At 48.0% G+C, this 22,468-nt stretch overlaps 2 protein-coding genes across 6 annotated transcripts in view; one reads left to right on the top strand and one right to left on the bottom strand.

Moving 5' to 3' along the window:
• WDR75 (WD repeat domain 75) overlaps positions 1-22,468 on the top strand; it is a 150,650-nt gene that overhangs the window by 34,115 nt on the left and 94,067 nt on the right. The gene's annotated exons all lie outside the window — the stretch shown is intronic.
• Positions 1-22,468, bottom strand: part of LOC137436963 (mitogen-activated protein kinase kinase kinase 20) — a 145,324-nt gene that overhangs the window by 121,112 nt on the left and 1,744 nt on the right. For all 4 annotated transcript variants that reach the window (XM_078786570.1, XM_068131217.2, XM_068131226.2 and 1 more), the window contains one exon: positions 19,895-20,051. In XM_078786570.1, the coding sequence (XP_078642696.1) occupies positions 19,895-20,051 (157 nt within the window). Of the gene's footprint in view, positions 1-19,894; positions 20,052-22,468 lie in introns of those variants that run through there.

Here is a 22,468-nt window from a genome sequence, read left to right as displayed (position 1 = left end):
GCCAACAGGTGGGGTGGCCCAAGTGTGATGGTGTGGGCCGCCATATCAGGCCGGTACAGGACGCCACTGGTGGTTGTGGATGGGAATCTTAATGCCCAGCGGTATGTGGATAACATCCTGCGACCTCATCTGCTGCCATTCCTGCTAGACCACCCAGAACTGAGAACCTTTCAGCATGACAACGCTCATCCCCATGCCGCTCGCTTTACCACTGCATTTCTCCAAGGCGAGAACATCAACACCATGCAGTGGCCTGCGCTCTCCCCTGACCTGAATCCCATAGAGCACCTGTGGGATGAGCTTGGGAGACGCGTAGTTGGCAGGGCCAGGACACGGGCAGAGCTGCTTCAGACATTGAGGACTGAGTGGGACAGAATCCAGCAGCAATCCATCCAAAGACTGGTAGGCAGTATACGCCGATGATGCACTGCCTGTATCCAAAACAATGGTGGCCACACACGCTATTGAAAGGGGACTGACATTGCACCCTGTGCTGTTCTGTACTGTAGAACAAACTGATGAGATGGTGTATCTTCATCAAAAACTTGACATGTCATCAATAAAATGCCAATGTTTCAATTAGCAATTGTTGGTTTGTTTTATTTTGAACTGTTACAATTTTATTACATTTCAAACAAGTGGTAAGTTTCTTTTGCGTTTTCGGTCTTTTTGAAGTTGGTCAAAATGGTCAAATGTTTCGGTCAAAATGCCCATTTTGCACTGGCCTTTTTAAAGCCAATATCAAGACATCACGTGCAGCTCATTAAAATCATCCCGTACCCCTTGGCTAATCACTGACAGTCAAAACGGCTGTTCAACAGCTGTGCTATGAAGTGACCATTGAAGGTTCAAGTGACCATCCGTGACCGTTTTGTCTGACAGTGAGGACACTATTGTCCACAAATAAGTTCACACATTTACTACACGCAGTGTTATTGTTGATATTTAAAGCTTTCAAAGGTGGTAAGTTTCTTTTGCGTTTTCGGTCTTTTTGAAGTTGGTCAAAATGGTCAAATTTTTCGGTCAAAATGCCCATTTTGCACTGGCCTTTTAAAAGCCAATATCAAGACATCACGTGCAGCTCATTAAAATCATCCCGTACCCCTTGGCTAATCACTGACAGTCAAAACGGCTGTTCAACAGCTGTGCTATGAAATGACCATTGAAGGTTCAAGTGACCATCCGGGACCGTTTTGTCTGACAGTGAGGACACTATTGTCCGCAAATAAGTTCACACATTTACTACACGCAGTGTTATTGTTGATATTTAAAGGTTTCAAAGGTGGTAAGTTTCTTTTGCGTTTCAGTATATATAGATGATTGGAATGATGCTGTTTGGAATGAAAATAGAGATATTGAGTTTAAATATGAATGACGAAATGACGTGAGGGTTTCTACTTTCTAACTGTGACATTCGCGGATTCGCCATATACAGATTCGCCATTGACTGGGGATAGAACGATTCAGACGGGTACCTTTTTTGCCCAAGTCATTCACGAACCGGTTGACCATGTCTGACGTTCGACTGAAGATGGCACATGAATGTGGAATTTATTGGTTCCATGGTTTAGCATTCACCGTTTTTTTTACCCATGTCATTCACGTATCGGCTGTCCATGTTTGACGTTCGACTGAAGGTGGCACAGGAATGTGGAATTTATTGGTTCCATGGTTTAGCATTCACTGTTTTTTGCCCAAGTCATTCACGAACCGGCTGACCATGTCTGACATTAGACTGAAGGTGGCACACAAATGCGGAATTTATTGGTTCATCGCTTCCGATTCGCAGTTTTTTACCCAAGTCATTCACGAACTGGTGTCCATGTCTGATGTTTGACTGAAGGTGGCACAAGAATGTAGAATTTATTGGTTCCATGGTTTAGCATTCACTGTTTCCGCATTGCTTGTTTACTTTTGGCTTCCCACCCGTGCATCGCACTGGTACCTCGCTGGTAATTTGTAATGTATATTGTGTTCTTTACTGCACCTCAACATGTGCACCTTTCATGGTACGTAACACATCCAAGCAAAATCCACTTCAATTCACGTGTTGGCCAACATATCCTTCGTCAGACTGCAGATGCAATTGGTTATCCTTGCACCAAGTGTTTCGATGTCAGCAACAGAAGTTTGGAAAACAATCCTTGGCATATCCCTACAATAAGATGTCTAAGAGCATCACATAGGGAGACCGTGGAGGCGAGGGAACTGCCCTCACCTCCACCCCCGCCCCTCCATGTCAAATCCATCTATTGGGGAAGTTCTCAGTTCTAAATATTGTTGCACTAGCTCCACTTTATATACGTGAAGATGTTATTTATATCACTTTATACACACTATCTGCACTTTATACATAGATGTACACTCTTGTGTACAACTTTGCTCTTCATATTATAATTTTCCAGTAGGTTAGGATTAGTTTAAAGAAACTTTTACTTAATATATTTTTTTCTCTCCCAGGAGCATTTCTGTGTTTCAGGGAGTGGGGGACAGGCATCATTCACATACGAAATATACTGTAAAGAGTAGTGTCAACTTCCAAAATTATTATATTTCTGAACAGAAAAAATATCGCAGTAAAGCGCGGCGTTACGCGCGCTGCTTGCGAGCAAGGAGGAAGCGGACAAGCGGTAACTTATAAGCGTCTTTATTTCAGGAGCTCACTGTAACACTCCCCCGCTCCGGGCTGCGCACCCCGTGTATATCCTCAGGCCACGCCTACCCCTCGGGCGTGGCCGCCGCCCACTTGGTGCGCGGAATGATGTCACCACGCCAGTGGGCTTTCGTGTCCGCCACACGTGCCCCCCCAGAATTCCCGCGCACCTGGAGGGCCAGTTTGCGGGGCAAACGGATGACCCGGCCGAAGCGCCCCCTGGCGATCGGCGGCGTCCGGGGTGCAGGGATGCCAGGTGGGATGCCCCTGGCTGCCCCTGGGATGGGTGCAGGACCGGGGGCGGCGTGGCGGCGGGGCTGGACGGTGCCGGGGATCCGCCCGCAGGGGGGCGGCCCCGACGCGGGGGTCGGGCCACTGGCGGTGGATGGTCCACGTCGAGGTGGGCCGGCTTGAGACGGTCTACAGAAACGCGGTCAGGAGTACCGCCGATGTCCAGGGTGAAGTGCTTCGCCCCGGTCTCCAGCACGTGGAAAGGCCCGTCGTACGGGGGCCGCAGTGGTGTCCGGTGGGCATCGTGGCGGACGAAGACGTACTCCGCCGTGCGAAGCTCCGGGGCGACGTGCGTCGGTGGGTGCCCGTGGCATGCCGTTGGCACCGGGGCGAACCTCTGGGCGGTCTCTTGCAGAGCGGAGCGCTGCTGTGCCGCGGACCATGGTGCCGTGGAGTCGGGGAGGAACTCGCCCGGCACCCGCAGCGGTTGCCCGAAGACCAACTCCGCCGCGGATGCGCGCAGGTCCTCCTTGGTCGCCGTCCGGAGGCCCAGCAGGACCCAGGGGAGCCTGTCGACCCAGCCGCCGTCGCGGAGGGTGGCCTGGAGTGCGGCCTTCAATGAGCGGTGAAATCGCTCACACAGGCCGTTAGCCTGGGGGTGGTAGGCCATGGTTCGGTGCAGCCGGACCCCGAGCCCCTGCGCGACCGCCCCCCAGAGCTCCGAGGTGAACTGGGGGCCGCGGTCGGACGAGATGTCTGAGGGGGCGCTGAACCGGGCGACCCAGGTGGCGATGAAAGCCTGCGCGACGTCCGCCGCCGTCGTCGACGCCAAGGGCATGGCCTCCGGCCACCGGGTGGTGCGGTCCACCATGGTGAGGACGTGGGTGAAACCCCACGAGGGGGGCAGAGGTCCCACCAGGTCCATGTGGACGTGGTCAAACCGGTGTTCCGGCACCGTCAACGGGGCCAACGGGGCCTGGGTGTGCCGGTGCACCTTGGCGCGCTGGCACGCGAGGCACGTCCTGGCCCAGCCTCGGACGGCCTTCCGGAGGCCATGCCAGACGAACTTGTCGGCGATCAAACTTTGGGAGGCCCCCGCGCCCGGGTGGGACAGGCCGTGGATGGTGTCAAACACCTGGCGCTGCCAGCCCGCAGGCACGATGGGGCGAGGCCGCCCGAGGGAGACGTCGCACAAGAGGGCCGCGCCCGCGCCGTTGAATGGCACCTCGGTGACGCGGAGGCCCGTGACGGCAGTCTGCAAGGCCTGGACATCGGGGTCAGCGGCCTGGTCCGCTGCCATCCGGGCATAGTCGATGCCGAGGTGGACTGCATGGGCGACGGCCCGGGAAAGGCAATCCGCCACCGGGTTGTCCTTCCCCGCGACGTGCCGGATGTCCGTCGTGTACTCGGACACGGCCGAGAGGTGACGCTGCTGCCGGGCCGACCACGGCTCGGTGACCTTGCCCATCGTGAAGATCAGCGGCTTGTGGTCGACGAAGGCCGTGAACGCACGGCCCTTGAGCAGATGGCGGAAGTGCCTGACCACCAAGTGAAGCCCCGAGCAAGTCGCGGTCGAAGGTACTGTAACGGCGTTCGGGCGGGCGAAGCTGCCGGCAAAAGAACGCCAGCGGTTGCCAAGCTCCACGCACCCATTGCTCGTGCACCGCGCCCACCGCGTAGTCCGAGGTGTCGGTGGTGAGGGCGATCGGTGCATCGGGCGCCGGGTGCGCGAGCATGGTGGCGTTAGCCAATGCGAGCTCCTCGCCCGTGAACGCCGTGTCCATCTGCTCGGTCCAGGTAACGTCGCCTTTGCCCGGCTTACCTCGGAGAGCTACGTGCAGGGGGCGCAGGAGCTGGGCGATACGGGGCAGGAACCGATGGTAAAAGTTCACCATGCCCAGGAACTCCTGCAGCCCTCTGATCGTGCGGGGGCGCGGAAACCCCTTCACCGCCTCCACCTTGGCCGGCAGGGGGACGGCTCCGTGCCTGGTGACACGGTGCCCCAGAAAATCGATTACGGCGACGCCGAACCGGCACTTTGCGGGGTTCACAATCAGGCCATGCTGGCCCAGGCGTTCGAAGAGCGTGCGGAGGTGGCGTAGGTGCTCTTCGCGGGACGCGCTGGCGACGAGGATATCGTCCAGGTAGACGTAGACAAAATCCAAGTCGCGCAGGACGCTGTCCATTAGTCGCTGGAACGCCTGAGCCGCATTCTTCAGACCGAAGGGCATCCGCAGGAACTCAAAGAGTCCGAATGGCGTGATGACCGCCGTCTTCGGGACGTCCTCCGGCCTGACGGGGACCTGATGGTAGCGGCGTATGAGGTCCACCTTTGAGAAGAAGGACATGCCCGCCAAACGGGCGGAAAAGTCCTGAATGTGGGGAACGGGGTAGCGGTGGGGAGTGGTGGCGTCATTGAGACGGCGATAGTCCCCGCACGGTCGCCATCCCCCACCGGGCTTCGGCACGATGTGCAGCGGCGACGCCCAAGCACTCTCCGAGCGCCGAACGATGCCGAGTCGCTCCAGGGTAGCGAACCCCGCTTTTGCCACCGCCAGCTTCGTCGGCTCGAGGCGGCGTGCCTGGGCGTAGACCGGTGGCCCGACGGTGGGGATGTGATGGGCCACCCCGTGCTTGACGGCCCCCGCCGAGAAGGTGGGCCGCGTGAGGGCCGGGAAGCCGGCGAGGAGGCGGGTGAATGAGTCCGCTGCCGGAAGCGTACAGATCAACGTGGCCGGACCCGAACCGTTCGGCAAGCCGTTTGGCAAGCCGCTCGGCGAGCCGCTCGTTGAGCTGCTCGACGAGCTGGGCAGCGCACAAGCGAGCGAGCTGAACGTCTCGGCCTGGACAAGACGTCTGTGCTTTACGTCGACGAGGAGCCCATTAGTGCACAGGAAGTCTGCGCCAAGCAGTGCCATGGGCACGTCGGCGGTGACGAACGTCCATCGGAAAACCTGCCCTCCGAACCGCAGAGAGAGGCAGCGTTTTCCGTACGTACGGATGGGCGTCCCGTTCGTGGCAAGCAGCGCGGGGCCCCCGCCCGCGGCGTGCTTGTCTGACGTACCGGCAGGAACGACACTCACCTGCGCTCCCGTGTCGCACAGGTAACGGCGCCCGGAGAAGGTGTCCGTTATGAACAGCAGGCTGCTCAAACGGCCGGCGCTCATCGCCACTATTGAGCGCCGACCCGGGCGTTTCCCGACCTGTTGAAGGAGCATGGCGGATGACATTGCCGACTCTCGTGGCCAAACTTGGCGTGGAACCAGCACCAGGTTGTGGAGCTGGAGGAGTGCGGCTGGCTCCGCCAGGCCGGTGGAGTTCGGGGTTTTCCCCGCGGTGGCGGTTTTCGCCGCGGCGGTGGGCGGGGCGTGGCGGCGGTCACGAGGCGCATATCAGCATGCTGCGTATGCTGTGTAAGCTGATGCTGTGGATCAGCATCATCAGCAGCATCAGCCTCGAGGTCCGTGATGGCTGCACCGACTCTCGCCCGCTTGTCCGAAACCGCGAAGTACCTGTCCGCCTCGGCGGCCAACGCTCGGGGATCCGTTAGCACGGTCCCGGCCAACGCGAGGCGAACCTGCGCTGGATGTTGGCGACGGAAAAGCGCCCGGAATAGAGAACCAGGGGCTTCGTCGCCCAACAGTGACAGCATATGGTCCATTCGGACCGACGGGCACGTGTCGCCGAGCTCGGGGAGATCCAGGAGGCGGTCGGCCCGTGCGTCGTCCGTGAGGCCGAACGTGGCTAGGAGTAGCCGCTTGAGTGCCTCGTACTTGTGGCCGAGTGGGTGGCGAAGGACGGACACAACTCGAGCGGCCGTGCCAGGCCCGAGGGAGGCGATGACGTGGCAGTAGCGCGTGTCGTCGCCGGTGAGGCGCCGAAGCTGAAATTGGGCTTCAGCTTGGACGAACCAGACTTCAGCCTGGGCCTCCCAAAATTCGGGAAGTTTAATCGACATTGCGTTGTCGGCCATGGCAATGGCGTCGTGTGTGGAAGGATCGCTCCGGCAGATCCAACGTCGAGGGTCACCAGTAAAGCGCGGCATTACGCGCGCTGCTTGCGAGCAAGGAGGAAGCGGACAAGCAGTAACTTATAAGCGTCTTTATTTCAGGAGCTCACTGTAACACTCCCCCGCTCCGGGCTGCGCGCCCCGTGTATATCCTCAGGCCACGCCTACCCCTTGGGCGTGGCCGCCGCCCACTTGGTGCGCGGAATGATGTCACCACGCCAGTGGGCTTTCGTGTCCGCCACAGCAGCACATCCTCGGTTCATTTTACACAATGAAAGTACAGATCCCTGGTTCATATTGGTGCCTTACTTAGTTCATTTTACACAAATAAATTATACACAACTCAATAGTTCTACAATACTCAATAGTAGAAATTCCACAGAATTGTATCACATATTGTTACGTTTATGGGGGTAGATGAAGGAATCTCGTAGTAAAGGTAGGATTGTATAATTATAGCATGGACCATGGACACGTAGGAGAAATGTCTATGTACTTAAGTGGGGAGACTATAGCTTAAGATTGTTATGTGTCTTCACATGAGGGGTGAAGCAGTGATTAATTAGTGAAGGATTTAGGTTAGTTTTCCCCAGTATGTGATTTCCCTCTGTGATTTTCCCTTTACGTTTTACATTTACAAGGCCGGCCATGCAAAACCTCCATTTAACGACAACCACCAACAGAACCCGAATATTACCGATCGGACCATAGGAAACAGGCCACGCCCCTAAGGGACATGATTAGCTCAGAGGTTGTGGGTGGGGCGAACTGGGAGGGACATTCGGTGATTGTCTCTCAAGAGGAAGAAGAAGAGCACGTCTTTCTCTGTTTCTCTCTCTCTCTCTGTTTCTCTCTCTCTGATTTTTGCACACGCAAGACGGATGCAATCGTTACTTGGCCGATTGTGAGCTTGGCTGTGTGTACGCTTTTGAGGAGAGCTTTTGGAGTGGTTTTGAATATCGGAGTGAGGAGGTTTTGGCGGGTGTGTTGACTCAGCAAGGAAGCTGAAGGCTGCGTGTGCTACCCCAGACGGTGGAGGCAAAAGAGGGCTGTCTCAACTGCTTGCCTCACACCTAGGTGTTTTCGACACACGGTGCCAGCACCATTTTGGGGCGCTCCGGCGTGGGAGGCATCAGACCGGACCATCGGCATCACCTTTGCAAAATAACTCGTGGGGACGATAAGCTAAGTGCACTAAAAAAAGAACATTTTATTGTATTTTATCTTTCCCCTTGTCCGTTTTTGAGTCTGCGTGTGGAGGTACCTCAGTTATAATTTTAGTTTACCTCACCTTTCATTTTTTTTACTTGATTTATTTTTATCTATCTATATTATAATAGGCGAAGGTGATTCTGTCCGTCTGTCCGGGGGTGTGGCTTAGTCCGTTTGCAGAGTAGCTCAACCCATAGCTCCACCCATTCTTGGAGAGGCTTCATGTAAGCAAATATCCACCATTTTATTACCTCGAATGGCTTTGTGGCCTGTTTAGTTAGGCCCGTGCTGTCTTTCTCTCTCACACAGGTTTATTTCAATTCTAATTCGATATATCATTTCATTTTTAACAGTCGCTAACATAGTTTTAGACTCGGTTGAAAAAAAACGGGAAGAGAATCCCAAGAAAGTTTCCGTTTATAGAACGAAATGATTTCTCAAAGGCCTGTAAACTAAAGCCCATTCATTGAGAGTCACCCTCACGATTTTATCTCGAATTCACCATCTGATTTAATTTTTATCGCTGGTTTTAGACAGTGTCAGAAATAATTGAGAACATTCACGCACACACGGAAATTGCCGAGATATATTTATAAAAATCGCGCCATGATGATACACGAAAATACACCGCCTAAAATAACATTCGGGGAAAATGTCGACATATATTAAAAATTCGTTTTTTCTTTTCCGTTAAGATATATTACTTTTACCTTTTATGACAGTCCTCACAAAAACGACATATATATCTTCGTTCTTTCTTATTTCATTCAACATTATTATCCGGAAGTAAAATATGTTTCAGGAAATTACCGAGAGATATTTCTTCGTTTTTTTTTATTAGTTATGTGCGCATACACTTTAAATAGGTTTATTTGAAATTTTTAATTTTCACAATGTAATTTACTTGCCATTTGTCATTTGATAATTACGAGACACTTCCTCTTGAGGATCGTGACAATTCATGCGTTGCGTGGAAACTTCCATTTCCAAAATGAATGCGACGGTCGATGAAGAATGCAGACTTGAACAGGATGTAGCAAGAAAACGAATGAGACGGGCGAACGAGTCCGTCGACGAACGTCAATGCAGACTTGAACAGGATGTAGCAAGAACCGCACAGAGACCGCACGAGACGGGAGAACCGCACAGAATGCTGCTGCAACAACGATGAGCAGGGTTGGAGAGGAGCGAGGGGTTGGAGAGCGAGGTGCTAGGGGTTGGAGAGTGAGGAGCGAGGGGTTGGAGAGTGAGGTGCTAGGGGTTGGAGAGTGAGGTGCTAGGGGTTGGAGAGTGAGGAGCGAGGGGTTGGAGAGTGAGGAGCGAGGGGTTGGAGAGCGAGGAGCGAGGGGTTGGAGAGCGAGGAGCGAGGGGTTGGAGAGCGAGGAGATAGGGGTTGGAGAGCGAGGAGCTAGGGGTTGGAGAGTGAGGGCCGATTGGAGCGGAGAGTGAGGGCCGATTGGAGCGGAGAGTGAGGGGCGATTGGAGCGGCGAGTGAGGGCCGATTGGAGCAGAGAGGAGTGTGAGGAGGTATTGGAGAGGAGTGTGAGGAGGTATTGGAGAGAAGTGCGAGGAGGTATTGGAGAGGAGTGTGAGGGCTTGGAGAGGAGTGTGAGGAGTTGGAGAGGAGTGTAAGGGGTTGGTGAGGAGTGTGAGGGGTTGTAGAGGAGTGTGAGGGGTTGTAGAGGAGTGTGAGGAGGTATTGGAGAGGAGTGCGAGGAGGTATTGGAGAGAAGTGCGAGGAGGTATTGGAGAGGAGTGTGAGGAGGTATTGGAGAGGAGTGTGAGGAGGTATTGGAGAGGAGTGTGAGGAGGTATTGGGGAGGAGTGCGAGGAGGTATTGGAGAGGAGTGTGAGGCGGTATTGGAGAGGAGTGTGAAGGGGTATTGGAGAGGAGTGTGAAGGGGTATTGGAGAGGAGTGTGAGGAGGTATTGGAGAGGAGTGTGAGGAGGTGTTGGAGAGGAGCGAGGGGTTGGAGAGTGAGGAGCGATTGGAGAGGCAAGTGAGGCGTGATTGGAGGGGAGTATGAGGAATTGAAGAGGAGTGTGAGGGATTTGAGAGGAGTGTGAGGGATTTGAGAGGAGTGTGAGGGATTGGAGAGGAGTGTGATGGATTGGAGAGGAGTGTGAGGGATTGGAGAGGAGTGTGAATGGTTGGAGAGGAGTGTGAGGGGTTGGAGAGGAGTGTGAGGGGTTGGAGAGGAGTGTGAGGGGTTGGCGAGGAGTGTGAGGGGTTGGCGAGGAGTGTGAGGGGTTGGAGAAGAGTGTGAGGGGTTGGAGAGGAGTGTGAGGGGTTGGAGAGGAGTGTGAGGGGTTGTAGAGGAGTGTGAGGTGGTATTGGAGAGGAGTGTGAGGGGTTGTAGAGGAGTGTGAGGTGGTATTGGAGAGGAGTGTGAGGAGGTATTGGAGAGGCGTGCGAGGAGGTATTGGCAAGGAGTGTGAGGAGGTATTGGAGATGAGTGTGAGGATGTATTGGAGAGGAGTGTGAGGGGGTATTGGAGAGGAATGTGAGGAGGTATTAGAGAGGAGTGTGAGGAGCTATTGGAGAGGAGTGTGAGGAGGTATTGGAGAGGAGTGTGAGGAGGTATTGGAGAGGTGTGTGAGGAGGAGTGGCATTGGAGAGGCATGAGGGTGGAGAGGAGTGAGGGGTCACATATTATGTGAAATAAATAAATTGTGTTCATTACACCATTTTAACCATTTTGTAAAATTTAATGTGCAGCATGTAAATCGAGATGTCCAAATGTCACACATGTCCATGCCCGTGGGATTCCCACGGGTGACCCCACTAGTACAGTCACTTGAAAAAGTAAGTACACCCCATGTAAAGTTTTGACTTTTTCAACATATTTCAACATACAGCTATTTGATCTTCATTTCAACAATATTGATAGATAAAGGTGATATAATATAACAAATATCATGAAACATTTACATTTTGTAGTCCATTGTATAATTTAAATAAACATAAATGCAAATTTCGCATGTGGAAAAAGTAAGTACACCCTTGGCTCCAATAGGTGGTATTGCCCCCTTTGGCAGAAACAACCTCAAGTAGGCGTTTCTTATAACTGTCTACCAGTCTCTGACATCGACTGGGAGAAATTTTTGACCACTCCTCCATGCAGAATTATTTCAGCTGTGCGATGTTTGAGGGGTTTCTTGCATGCACAGCTCGTTTCAAATCCCCCCACAACATCTCGATGGGATTTAGATCCGGGCTTTGACTTGGCCATTCCAGAACCCTCCATTTCTTTCTTTTCAGCCATTCCTTGGTGGATTTACTGGTATGTTTAGGGTCATTGTCATGTTGTAAGGTCCACCTTCGGTTGAGCTTCAACTTTCTGACAGATGGCCTCACATTATCCTCAAGCACCCTCTGGTACAATGAAGAATTCATAGTGGATTCTATGATGGTGAGCTGCCCAGGCCCTGATGCAGCAAAGCGTCTGAGGTTGGAGAGGAGTGAACTCCTGAACTAAATGACGAAAAAACGTCTTAACTAAATGTCTGAGGTTTAAATAAGACAGGTTCCTCCAAGATCCTCTCCAACGATGTTCTAATCATTTGCACCTGAGCTGGTGCACCTGATTCTAATTTTAGGTATTTGAAGTAGTGATAAATGTAGGGGTGTACAAACTTTTTTCATGTGCGAAATTTGCATTTATGTTCATATAAATTATACAATGGACTACAAAATGTGAATGTTTCATGATATTTGTTATATTATATCACCTTTATCTGTCAATATTGTTGAAATGAAGATCAAATAGCTGTATGTTGAAATATGTTGAAAAAGTCAAAACTTTACAGTGGGTGTACTTACTTTTTCACGTGACTGTATATATATATTCTCCATAGGTGATTCTGTCTGTCTGTCTGTCTGTCTGTCTGTCTGTCCGGGTAAGTGGCTACACCCGGTCTGGGAGGGGCTTCAAAAACAAATATCCACCATTTTGTTTCCTCACATAGCTTTGAGGCCTCTTTTGTTAGGCCCATGGTGTCTTGCTCTCTCTCACAGTTTTATTTCAACTCTAATTATATGTCTCATTTCATTTTTCACAGTCACTAACATGGTTTTAGACTCGGTTGAAAAAAATGGGGAACTAGAACGGGCACTCGGTAGAGCGCATACCTTCGCCGCAGCTACTGTTCTGTACTTGGCATGGGAGTGTAGGGAACAGAACAGTGAACAGTTTGGTGCTGATTTCATGCAAATCGGATAAGAATTGACCGAGTTATGACAAAAAACGCACATTTTGCAAGGTCGTGACCCCCCTGACCTTTGACCCCCAACCGCTAACAAGGGTAATGTCTTCACTGGGTCATGTCGTATATCACAAGATCGGGCATTGAATTCTGAACATTTTGGCATTAGTTGCATGCCAATTGGATAAAAATTGACCGCGCTATGGTAAAAATACGATTTTGACCTTTTCGTGACCTTGACCTTGACCTTTGACCCGATTGCTCCCAAAATCTAATCAAATGTGTCCCGTATAATAACCAATCATCCCACCAAATTTCATGCAATTCGGTTGAATACTTTTTGAGTTATGCGAATAACATACACACACACACACACAGACATACAAATAAATACACAGCGATCAAAACATAACCTTCCGCTTTTGCGAAGGTAATAAAATTCGATGAAGGTTACCATTTATAGAACAAAATGCATTTTCAAAGGCCTATCGCATAAAGGCCATTGACTCTCTCTCACGTCTTTATCTCCACTGTAACTCACCATCTGATTTCATTTTTATCGATGGTTTTAGACTTGGTTTCAGCAATAATTGAGAAAATTCACGGGAAAATGCCGAGGTATATTAAAAAATCGCGGCACGATATATCATAAACCGCCCAAATAACTCAGACGGGAAAATGCCAAGATATATTTTAAAAATCGCGGGACGATATATCATACATCGCCCAGATAACTCAGACGGGAAAATGCCAAGATATATGAAGAATTTGCGGCGGACTTTTCCATTTGATGACAGTCGTCACAAAAAGGTCAACAATGTGGAGAGAGGGGCAGAGCTTCGTTCACGTATCACCACAGACGGGAAATTCCCAACAGATATTTCTTCGTTCTCTATTTCATTCATCATTATTATCCGGAAGTAAAGGTAATCCTGTTTAAACACTCCATTCATTCCATAGATCTTTTTTTTTTCACACCAGTTTTCAACATCGTATTCACATCCACAAGTAATAAACAAACTCCATTTCACGTGTGCATGGACGATGGACGTGTAATTCACATATGTAAAATAAATAAATAAACAGACGGGAAATTGCTGAGAGATATTTTTTCGTTCTTATTTTATAAGCTATGTGCACGTACACTTTAAAGAAGTTTATTTGAAATCTTTAATTTAAAAAATGTCATTTTGTATGCTGTAACGAAAAGAGAAACTTTGATTTTCGTGGGACAGAAAGGTGCAATGTAATGAATGTTCTTAAACACCGCCCAAAATACTTTTTTCCAAGGGACTTTTCCATTTGAGCTGAATTCTTTATATCGTCGGAATGTTTCATTCTTTTGACGTAGTCACAATAAAAAGTTGCAATTAGGTACTCTGAGAAGGGAAGAAGGGTGGAGCATCGTTTACGTGTCGCCACTTGTGTTTGTATATGCTCTTCCCAAAATAAATAAAATAATGAGGGAACAGAACAAGACCGCCAATGGACGTCAACACAGACGGATGCTGAGCAACAAAGACATTGGAAGGTAATGTGTGCCACCCTCTCCCCCGTATGTGTGTGTGTGTGTGTGTGTGTATGCGTGTGTGTGTGTCACCACTCCCCCCCCCCCCCCGTGTGTGACCCACTCCCCCTAACCCTCTCCGTGTGTGTGTGACCCACTCGCCTCCATGTGTGTGTGTGAAACCCACTCGCCCCTGGGTGTGTGTGAGAGCCATTCGCCCCTGTGTGTGCGTGACCCGCTCACCCCCGTGTGTGTGTGACGTGACCCACGCTCCCTGTGTGTATGTGATCCACTTCCCCCCATTCCTTCCCCCGCCCCCATGTATTTGAGACCCACTTGCCTTTGTGTATGTGTGTGAGACCCACTCACCCCGTGTGACCCACAGACCCCTGGGTGTGTGTGACGTGACCCATTCTCCCTGCGTGTGTGTGACGTAACCCATTCTCCCCGTGTGTGTGTGACGTGACCCACTCTCCCCGTGTGTGTGTGATCCATTCCCCCTCACCCCCCCCCCCATGTGTGACCCGTGTGTCCACCACTCCCCCCCCCCTGTGTGTGTGACCCACTCCTCCCCTCCCATGTGTGTGACCCACCACCCCCCCCGTCCCCCCCCAGTGTGTGTTACCCACTCGCCCCCATGTGTGTGTGAGACCCACTCGCCCTCATGTGTGTGTGAGTCCATGCCCGTGGGATTTCTACGGGTGACCCCACTAGTTAAATCATATTTGTTGAATTTTCCTTGTCGTGTTTACTTGTTTATGGTTTCGGATTAAACCCGTGTGTTCCGTTCAGGTAAACGCTTCACCTTCCTTCATTCCGCGCACAACAAAATAACCGCCATTTTTCGGGCAGCCGCCTCAAGTGTAAAAACTGTCTCGGTTATCCATCATTCAGCGGTCTTAATCGCTGGGGACAGCACAATATGTTGTAATGAGTAATATATAAACTCAAATTCAAAGATAATCTTAGACTTGGCCATGCCCTACTCTCCAATACAGACTTTGGGTAGATCTACTGCAATTACCTCATGGCAGGTCGGCTGGGCGATATCGCGTACATGTGCACACATACTGTGCATGAGACTTATTTATACGGCTAACACAGCTCATTGGTACAATGTTTTTTCGCTGAATCGCATCATGTCAGTCAACCAATGAGAAACATCCTACGTTTCACGAGTCAAAGATGCTTGTAAATGGGACAGCATTTGTCATTTGGTGCCGCATACTTTGAATAGTAGATGTTGCCAATCAAATGCAATGACATTATGGATACTAGCAACGGTACCCGCCGTATGGGTGGGGCTTCAATTGGGAGGCCCAAATGAAAAGGTAAAATATCAGAAATTGAAGGCTTTTTTATTTTAAACAATTCATATAAACATCCGTTAAATCATATCACACGCAAATCATCAAAATCTAAACAGTATCTTACTATAATTCACCAAATGTCCCACAGTGATCGATACACTATGATCGTGATCGTGAATGATAATCGTGTTCACAATCGCTATGTCGTATGTACTCCCGATACGTGTTTCCTTCAGTTGAAATGGGTTAGAATTCTCCCAAGCAGGGATTCAACCCGTGTCCTTATAAAAGGTCTTTGTCCGAGGTCACCGAGTCCGATCGAGTCTGTGCAGCAATCGGTGCAGCCGTTGTGCGGCACCCAGGAAAACAACATCGTCACAATAAGAACAATAAACGTTATGCGAACGCGAATGTTATACGGGAGTCCAAACCTGAGAATGCTGGAGACCAAAGCTGAAATTGGGAAATCTAAATAGCCTATTTTACTACTGGAGATCCCAGGATTACCCACCCAGGCTTTGGTATTGTCATGCCTTATCAATACATGGGAGACTTGCTAGACTCGACTTTCGTATTGTCATGTCTTATCAATATATGGGAAACTTGCTAAACTCGGCTTTGGCATTGTCATGTCTTATCAATATTTGGGAAACTTGCTAGACTCAGCTTTGGCATTGTCATGTCTTATCAATACATGGGAGACTTGCTATACTCGGCTTTGGCATTGTCATGTCTTATCAATACATGGGAGACTTGCTATACTCGGCTTTGGCATTGTCATGTCTTATCAATACATGGGAGACTTGCTATACTCGGCTTTGGCATTGTCATGTCTTATGAATACATGGGAGACTTGCTATACTCGGCTTTGGCATTTCATGTCTTATCAATATATGGGAGACTTGCTATACTCGGCTTTGGCATTGTCATGTCTTCTCAATATATGGGAAACTTGCTCGAGTCGGCTTTGGCATTGTCATGTCTTCTCAATATATGGGAAACTTGCTGGACTCGGCTTTGGCATTTCATGTCTTATCAATATATGGGAAACTTGCTCGAGTCGGCTTTGGCATTGTCATGTCTTATCAATATATGGGAAACTTGCTAGATTCAGCTTTGGCATTTCATGGCTTATCAATATACAGTATGGGAAACATGCTGGACTCGGGTTTGGCATTTCATGTCTTATCAATATATGGGAAACTTGCTCGAGTCGGCTTTGGCATTTCATGTCTTATCAATATATGGGAGACTTGCTAGACTCGGCTTTGGCATTGTCATGTCTTCTCAATATATGGGAAACTTGCTGGACTCGGCTTTGGCATTTCATGTCTTATCAATATATGGGAAACTTGCTCGAGTCGGCTTTGGCATTGTCATGTCTTATCAATATATGGGAAACTTGCTAGATTCAGCTTTGGCATTTCATGTCTTATCAATATACAGTATGGGAAACATGCTGGACTCGGGTTTGGCATTTCATGTCTTATCAATATATGGGAAACTTGCTCGAGTCGGCTTTGGCATTGTCATGTCTTATCAATCTATCTATAATTCCACTAATCTCTGTGTGTGTGTGTGTGTGTGTGTGTGTGTGTGTGTGTGTGTGTGTGTGTGTGTGTGTGTGTGTCTGTGTGTGTGTGTGTGTTTGTCTGTGACCGCTGTTTCTCGACAACCACGGGTCCGATATACTTTAAACTTGCCAGGTATATTGCTGGGGACCCGAGGATGTGCCTTTTCAAGGTTTCATATTAATCGGACAAGTACTTACCGAGCTATGGCGATTTAGCCGTTCGCCGTTCGCTTTGGCGTTGCGAATGGACCAAACCATTGCATGTAAATAGAGGGGGGGGGGGGGGTTCTGTGGTCGTTGCGAATGGACCAAACCATTCATGTAAATAGAGGGGGGGGGGGTTCTGTGGTCGTTACTGCCACGTGGTTTCAAAGTTTTTTTTTGTTGTTGTTGTTTGCACGCATGTTTTTTTGCACCCACGTACGGGCACGCCCTAGGATGTTTACACACACACACCCCTACACAAATTTTTTTTTTTTTTTTTTTTTTGGCAAGGAACGGGCACCCACGTACGGGCACGTCCTAGCTTATATATAGTACGGGCATGCCCTAGTATATGGGAAACTTGATAGACTCGGCTTGGGCATTTCATGTTTTATCAATATATGGGAAACTTGCTCGAGTCGGCTTTGGCATTGTCATGTCTTATCAATACTAGGGCATGCCCGTACTATATATATATCTAAAATTATATCCCCCCCCCCTCTATTTACATGAAATGGTTTGGTCCATTCGCAAAGCCAAAGCGAACGGCTTGCGAGTACGGTGACAATCCCCCCCCTCTATTTACATGAAATGGTTTGGTCCATTCGCAAAGCCAAAGCGAACGGCTTGCGAGTACGGTAGAACCCCCCCCCCTCTATTTACATGAAATGGTTTGGTCCATTCGCAAAGCCAAAGCGAACGGCGAACGGCTAAATCGCCATAGCTCGGTAGCTCGCTGCTCTCTGATTGGTCGAATCGTTTTTTGGACATAGCTCGGTAACTACTTGTCCGATTAATATGAAACCTTGAAAAGGCACATCCTCGGGTCCCCAGCAATATACCTGGCAAGTTTCAAGTATATCGGACCGGTAGTTGTCGAGAAACAGCGGTCGCATACACACAGAGATTAGTGGAATTATAGATAGATATGGGAAACTTGCTAGATTCAGCGTTGAGATCGGTTCAGCAGTTTTTACGGTACCTTCGAACAGACAGACAGACAGACGGACGGACATTTGGTGAATTATAGTAAGATGATTTCTCATGCAGCATCGAGTGAAACGGCCCGAAAGTCAACAGAAACGTTCTCACAACATAAAAATCTATTGGAGACTTTGATGAGACTTTTTGTGAAAGCGGTATTTTTTTCTATTATTGGACAATAAAATTGGGAGGCTGTTCAAATATACAAAAGCAGAACAGTTGGCAACTATATGTAACATAATTGAGGAAAAAGAAAACCACCTTTAGAGGCCATTTTAGGCAGGGGTTGGCCTTTTTCGGGCACCGTGGTCCCCTTTTTGAAGCAATGTTTTACGGCCGGATACTCTTCCTGCCGCCAACCCTGTTAGTCGCCTCTTGCGACACACAGGGAATTACCAGTGAGCTGGTACTCAATTTGCCGACCTCGGAAGGATGACAGGCTGAGTCAACCCCCTTGGTGTTAATTCAACGATCGACCGGGATTTGAACCCAGGATCCCAAGCCGGCACCCTAACCACTAAGCCAACACCAGTCAGTTGTAACATAATTGAGGAGCAACAACAAAAATCACTCATTAAAAAAAAGAATTGGCCAATTTTTAGGCTAAAAGGGAAAAAAAATTGACTAACAAGCAACTTCTTTGTTCATATGCAGCACAATGCTGTTGAGTAGCCTCATTGGCTGAGGGCGTGGCTGCATTACTGATGCAAAGGCCTCTGCTGGCTAGTGCAGGCATTTGGCCATGGTGCAGGCGATAGCTCGCCTACTCTTCGCAAAGAACACCACAAGATCTTAACGTCCACCAAGTAAAGCCAGCAGACAGGACGCCCAGTTTAACGTCCTTCTGAGGGATGGCACACACATTGATGAATCATCCTGCCTGTGAAACACCAGGATGACAGTTTATATCTGGGTAACAAGCAACAATCAGATACAACTGCATAATGTGGTTGGGTTCAGACAGAAGGTGGAGGAGGAGGGTTGAGGATAAATGATTTTTGGCCCATTGACTTCTCTACCAGAGAAAGATTCATCTTCACCAAACACTGATATCACATCTCTTCATCCCTTCCCTTCCTCAGTGTAACAACATGCTGCTGCGAGGGAATAAAAGTAATAAACTAATTTGGCCAAACCGGAAGCAAACAACATTTGGAAACATTTTTTGGCCTTATAAGTTCATTGGAAGTTATACAAGTTAACTGCGATGAAGGAAGCAAAGTTGTTGTTGTTGTTTCGTATGCAACCTGTAGCTGCTGGTTGCATTATTTTTCTGGAAGTGCGTTTGTGCTGCTGCTGCAGTGCCCCAATTACCAGTGAGCTGGTACTCAATTTGCCAACTTCGGAAGGATGACAGGTTGAGTCAACCCCCCCCCCGGCGTTAATTCAACGATCGACCGGGATTCTAGGATCCCAAGCCGGCGCCCAAACCGCTAAGCCAACACCAGGCTGGAAGCAAAGTGAAAGTCAACCTGATTGTATTGAGGTGAGCAAAGTGCAAGTTGGATGGACATGCAAAGGAGTTATTTGTTTGCAGGTTTTACGAGCTAGCTTGTTACCTTAGTGTAAACACTTTCAGCTTGCTTAAAGTGAATGCCAGCTGATGAGTACACATCAAACAGGTACACAATGATACCCATAATGACACAATATCAAACACTGTCATGACCTCCTTGATGCTTTGCTTATAGTGTACTGCACTTACATATCCCCTCGCTTGCCCCAAGGCCACAGTTAATGTAACAATAATAAATGTTCCTTTCACAAGGAAATTCAAACCCAAAAGGAGGCCATTAGGCCCATCCAAGCCTGCACTATGATTGCCAACCTATGGCTTATTGGCCGTGCTCCTTTTAAAGGAAGCAGCAAGTACCCTTTTGAAGTCTTTGGTATGACTCAGCCAGGGTTCAAACCGCCACCGGCGACTCGCAAAAGCTACACCATCAATATTGCAATCGACTTTACCAATAACTATTAGCAGGATGTTTGCTGGACTGGCAAATACCTCATTTTCAATTAAAAGGAGCTTCTTCACAGCGACTTCCATGTTCTGGGGCCGCCAGTTGGCACGGTACACTGTGCCATAACTGCCTCCGCCACAGTGCTCAAAAAATTCCAAGTCAGCAAACGGAATTCTCACAAACGTTTCACTTGATAAGGCCCTGGGAAAATAGGAAGGGAGTGTATGCTCTGCATAATGTGGCTTTTCACAAACTAAAAAGTGGAACACACAGCGGTTACAATAATTACTACTTCCGGTTATAAGGTTGTCCATGTTGGTTCCATCTGCCAGTAAGCAAAATTAATGGAAATTATCTGGAATAATCTGGAAATGACTAGACCACTTTATTTCAACAAACTAATAAAGTTGGAGTGCATGCCGTTTATCTATTTTAATATCCGGAATGGACTTGTGAAAACCCACATGACACATCTCGCTTTGGGATGGGAATACATCTGATTTAGGGATCAGGTGTAAGTTCAACAAAATTCATTACTGGATACTTTTTCAGAATAGAAAACTAAATGACATCATCATTTTAAAGGAAGGTTGGCATTTCTGGTCTCTTTCATTACAGGCAATTTTCAGCCCCCGCCACCTCCCATAAGGGCTGTCTGTAAATTGCATTTAGTAAGACATTTTATGAGCATTTCGGACTAAGAAAGTACAAAATATACTCCTCGCAAGTTAAGGAATGGGAGATGTTGTTACACACCAAATAAGTTGGCTCACACCATCAGGATGGTACAAGGACTGAGACTTAGACTGCTGTTGCTTCCAAGTACAATGTTCGTCACAGTGACAATCATGGGGCACCAGCAATTAGCTGCAGTCAGACTGCAGAGTTCACAGAGAGACTTCATGCAGGTCATGCATATATGTTACCATGCTTCATAAGGAGAGTTATAGTGACACCTTTACCACAAGTAACTGCTTTTCAATAGCAAGATTTCACCAGAATGACCTACAAAGAGCAATCAACCATGGAATTTCAACTCAAACAGTTTGGGACAGGCTTCATGCCAGTGAAATGAGGTCCAAAAGACCACTATTCTGCAGCCCTCTAACACAGCACCCCAAACGCAGCTCATAACATCACAACTGGAGGATGAACCATTGGCACCATGTTTGTCTCACCAATGTGTCTAGATTCTGTCTAGATTGTGTCCAGACCAATGTGTCTAGATTCTGTCTAGACATCTACAATGGATGTGCTGGACTCTGTAGTTGAGGTTGAGAACCATTTGCTAATTGCGTAATTAGCTGTCGTAATTAGTTTGTTCAGGGGCAGTCTTATTAATTAGTTAGGTTAATTAGTTTAATAATCAGTTAGTTTAATTAGTTGATTTATTAGTTACTTATTAATAAGTTATTAAGTTAGTTATTCGTTATTATAATTATTAGTTATAGTTAATTATTAAGAAGTTGATTATTAGTTAATTATTAATAATTTAATTTATTAGTTAATTAATTTATTAGTTAATTATTAGTTAATTAATTTAGTTAGTTAATTTCAATTAGTTAATTAGTTAGTTTACTTAGTTGATTTATTAGTTACTTATTAATAAGTTAGTAAGTTAGTTATTCTTTATTATAATTATTCGTTATAGTTAATTATTAATAAGTTAATTATTAGTTAATTATTAATAACTTAATTTATTGGTTAATTAATTTATTAGTTAATTATGAGTTAAATAATTTAGTTCGTTAATTTAAATTAGCTAGTTACTTAGTTAGTTTAAGTTTAATTAGTTAGCTAATTCGTTTTAGTTAAAATTAGATAGGCCTTATTAATTAGTCAGGGGCAGCCTGACGATATGAGCTGGCATTCAAGTTGGCCGAAGTCCTAATCTTGTCATCATTTGTATGGTATGGATGTTATGACTGGTATTAGATACAAGGGTTGAGATCATTACGGCTGTAGTTGTCCCTCTGGCCCAACAGCAAGGTCATTATACCACAGTGACACGATGAGCTAAGGAGATTAAACATGTCACAGTATTGTTCGAAGATAACCCAATATCTGGATGACCCTCGGATGCGATTGGTCCAGAAGAACACCTCTGCTGTGGAAAGTATGATAATGTGTGATCGCCAAATCAAAGTTGGAGAACTTGACAAACTCTGACATTTCTGTTGGTCGCAATGAAACCATTATCCATGAACATCTTTGCATATCAAAGGTTTCTACTAGATGTGTGCATTGGAACCTCAGATCACAAAATCACTACCAAAGGGTGAAGTTCAGTAAAGAGCGTTTGAAGATTTTCAACAATGATGCAGTGGAGTTTTTGTCATATCTGGCTACTAGTTACCCTGCGCTCGCGAAACGAAAAGCGGGGTTAAGCATTCAGGTGCGTACGTGTGACGTGTGCCGTGCGTGTCTGCATTTTTAAAATTCATTTTCTCGGCAACTGTTGGTCCGATGGACATGAAATTTTCACCAAAGGAGCGCCTCCTCCTGTAGAATATTTCAATGATTATTCTGAGGTCATAGGTCACGTGGTACAGGCGCCATCTTGGAAAAACCGAAAATGTTGCACTTCTATATCTCCAAAACCGCTACATGGAAAAAAT

The sequence above is a fragment of the Myxine glutinosa genome, chromosome 1 (genome assembly GCF_964187855.1).
Source record: "Myxine glutinosa chromosome 1, kmMyxGlut1.1, whole genome shotgun sequence".
NCBI classification, from domain to species: domain Eukaryota; kingdom Metazoa; phylum Chordata; class Myxini; order Myxiniformes; family Myxinidae; genus Myxine; species Myxine glutinosa.
The sequence above is the reverse complement of the archived record's forward strand: the minus strand, read 5'-3'. Positions and strand labels throughout refer to the sequence as shown.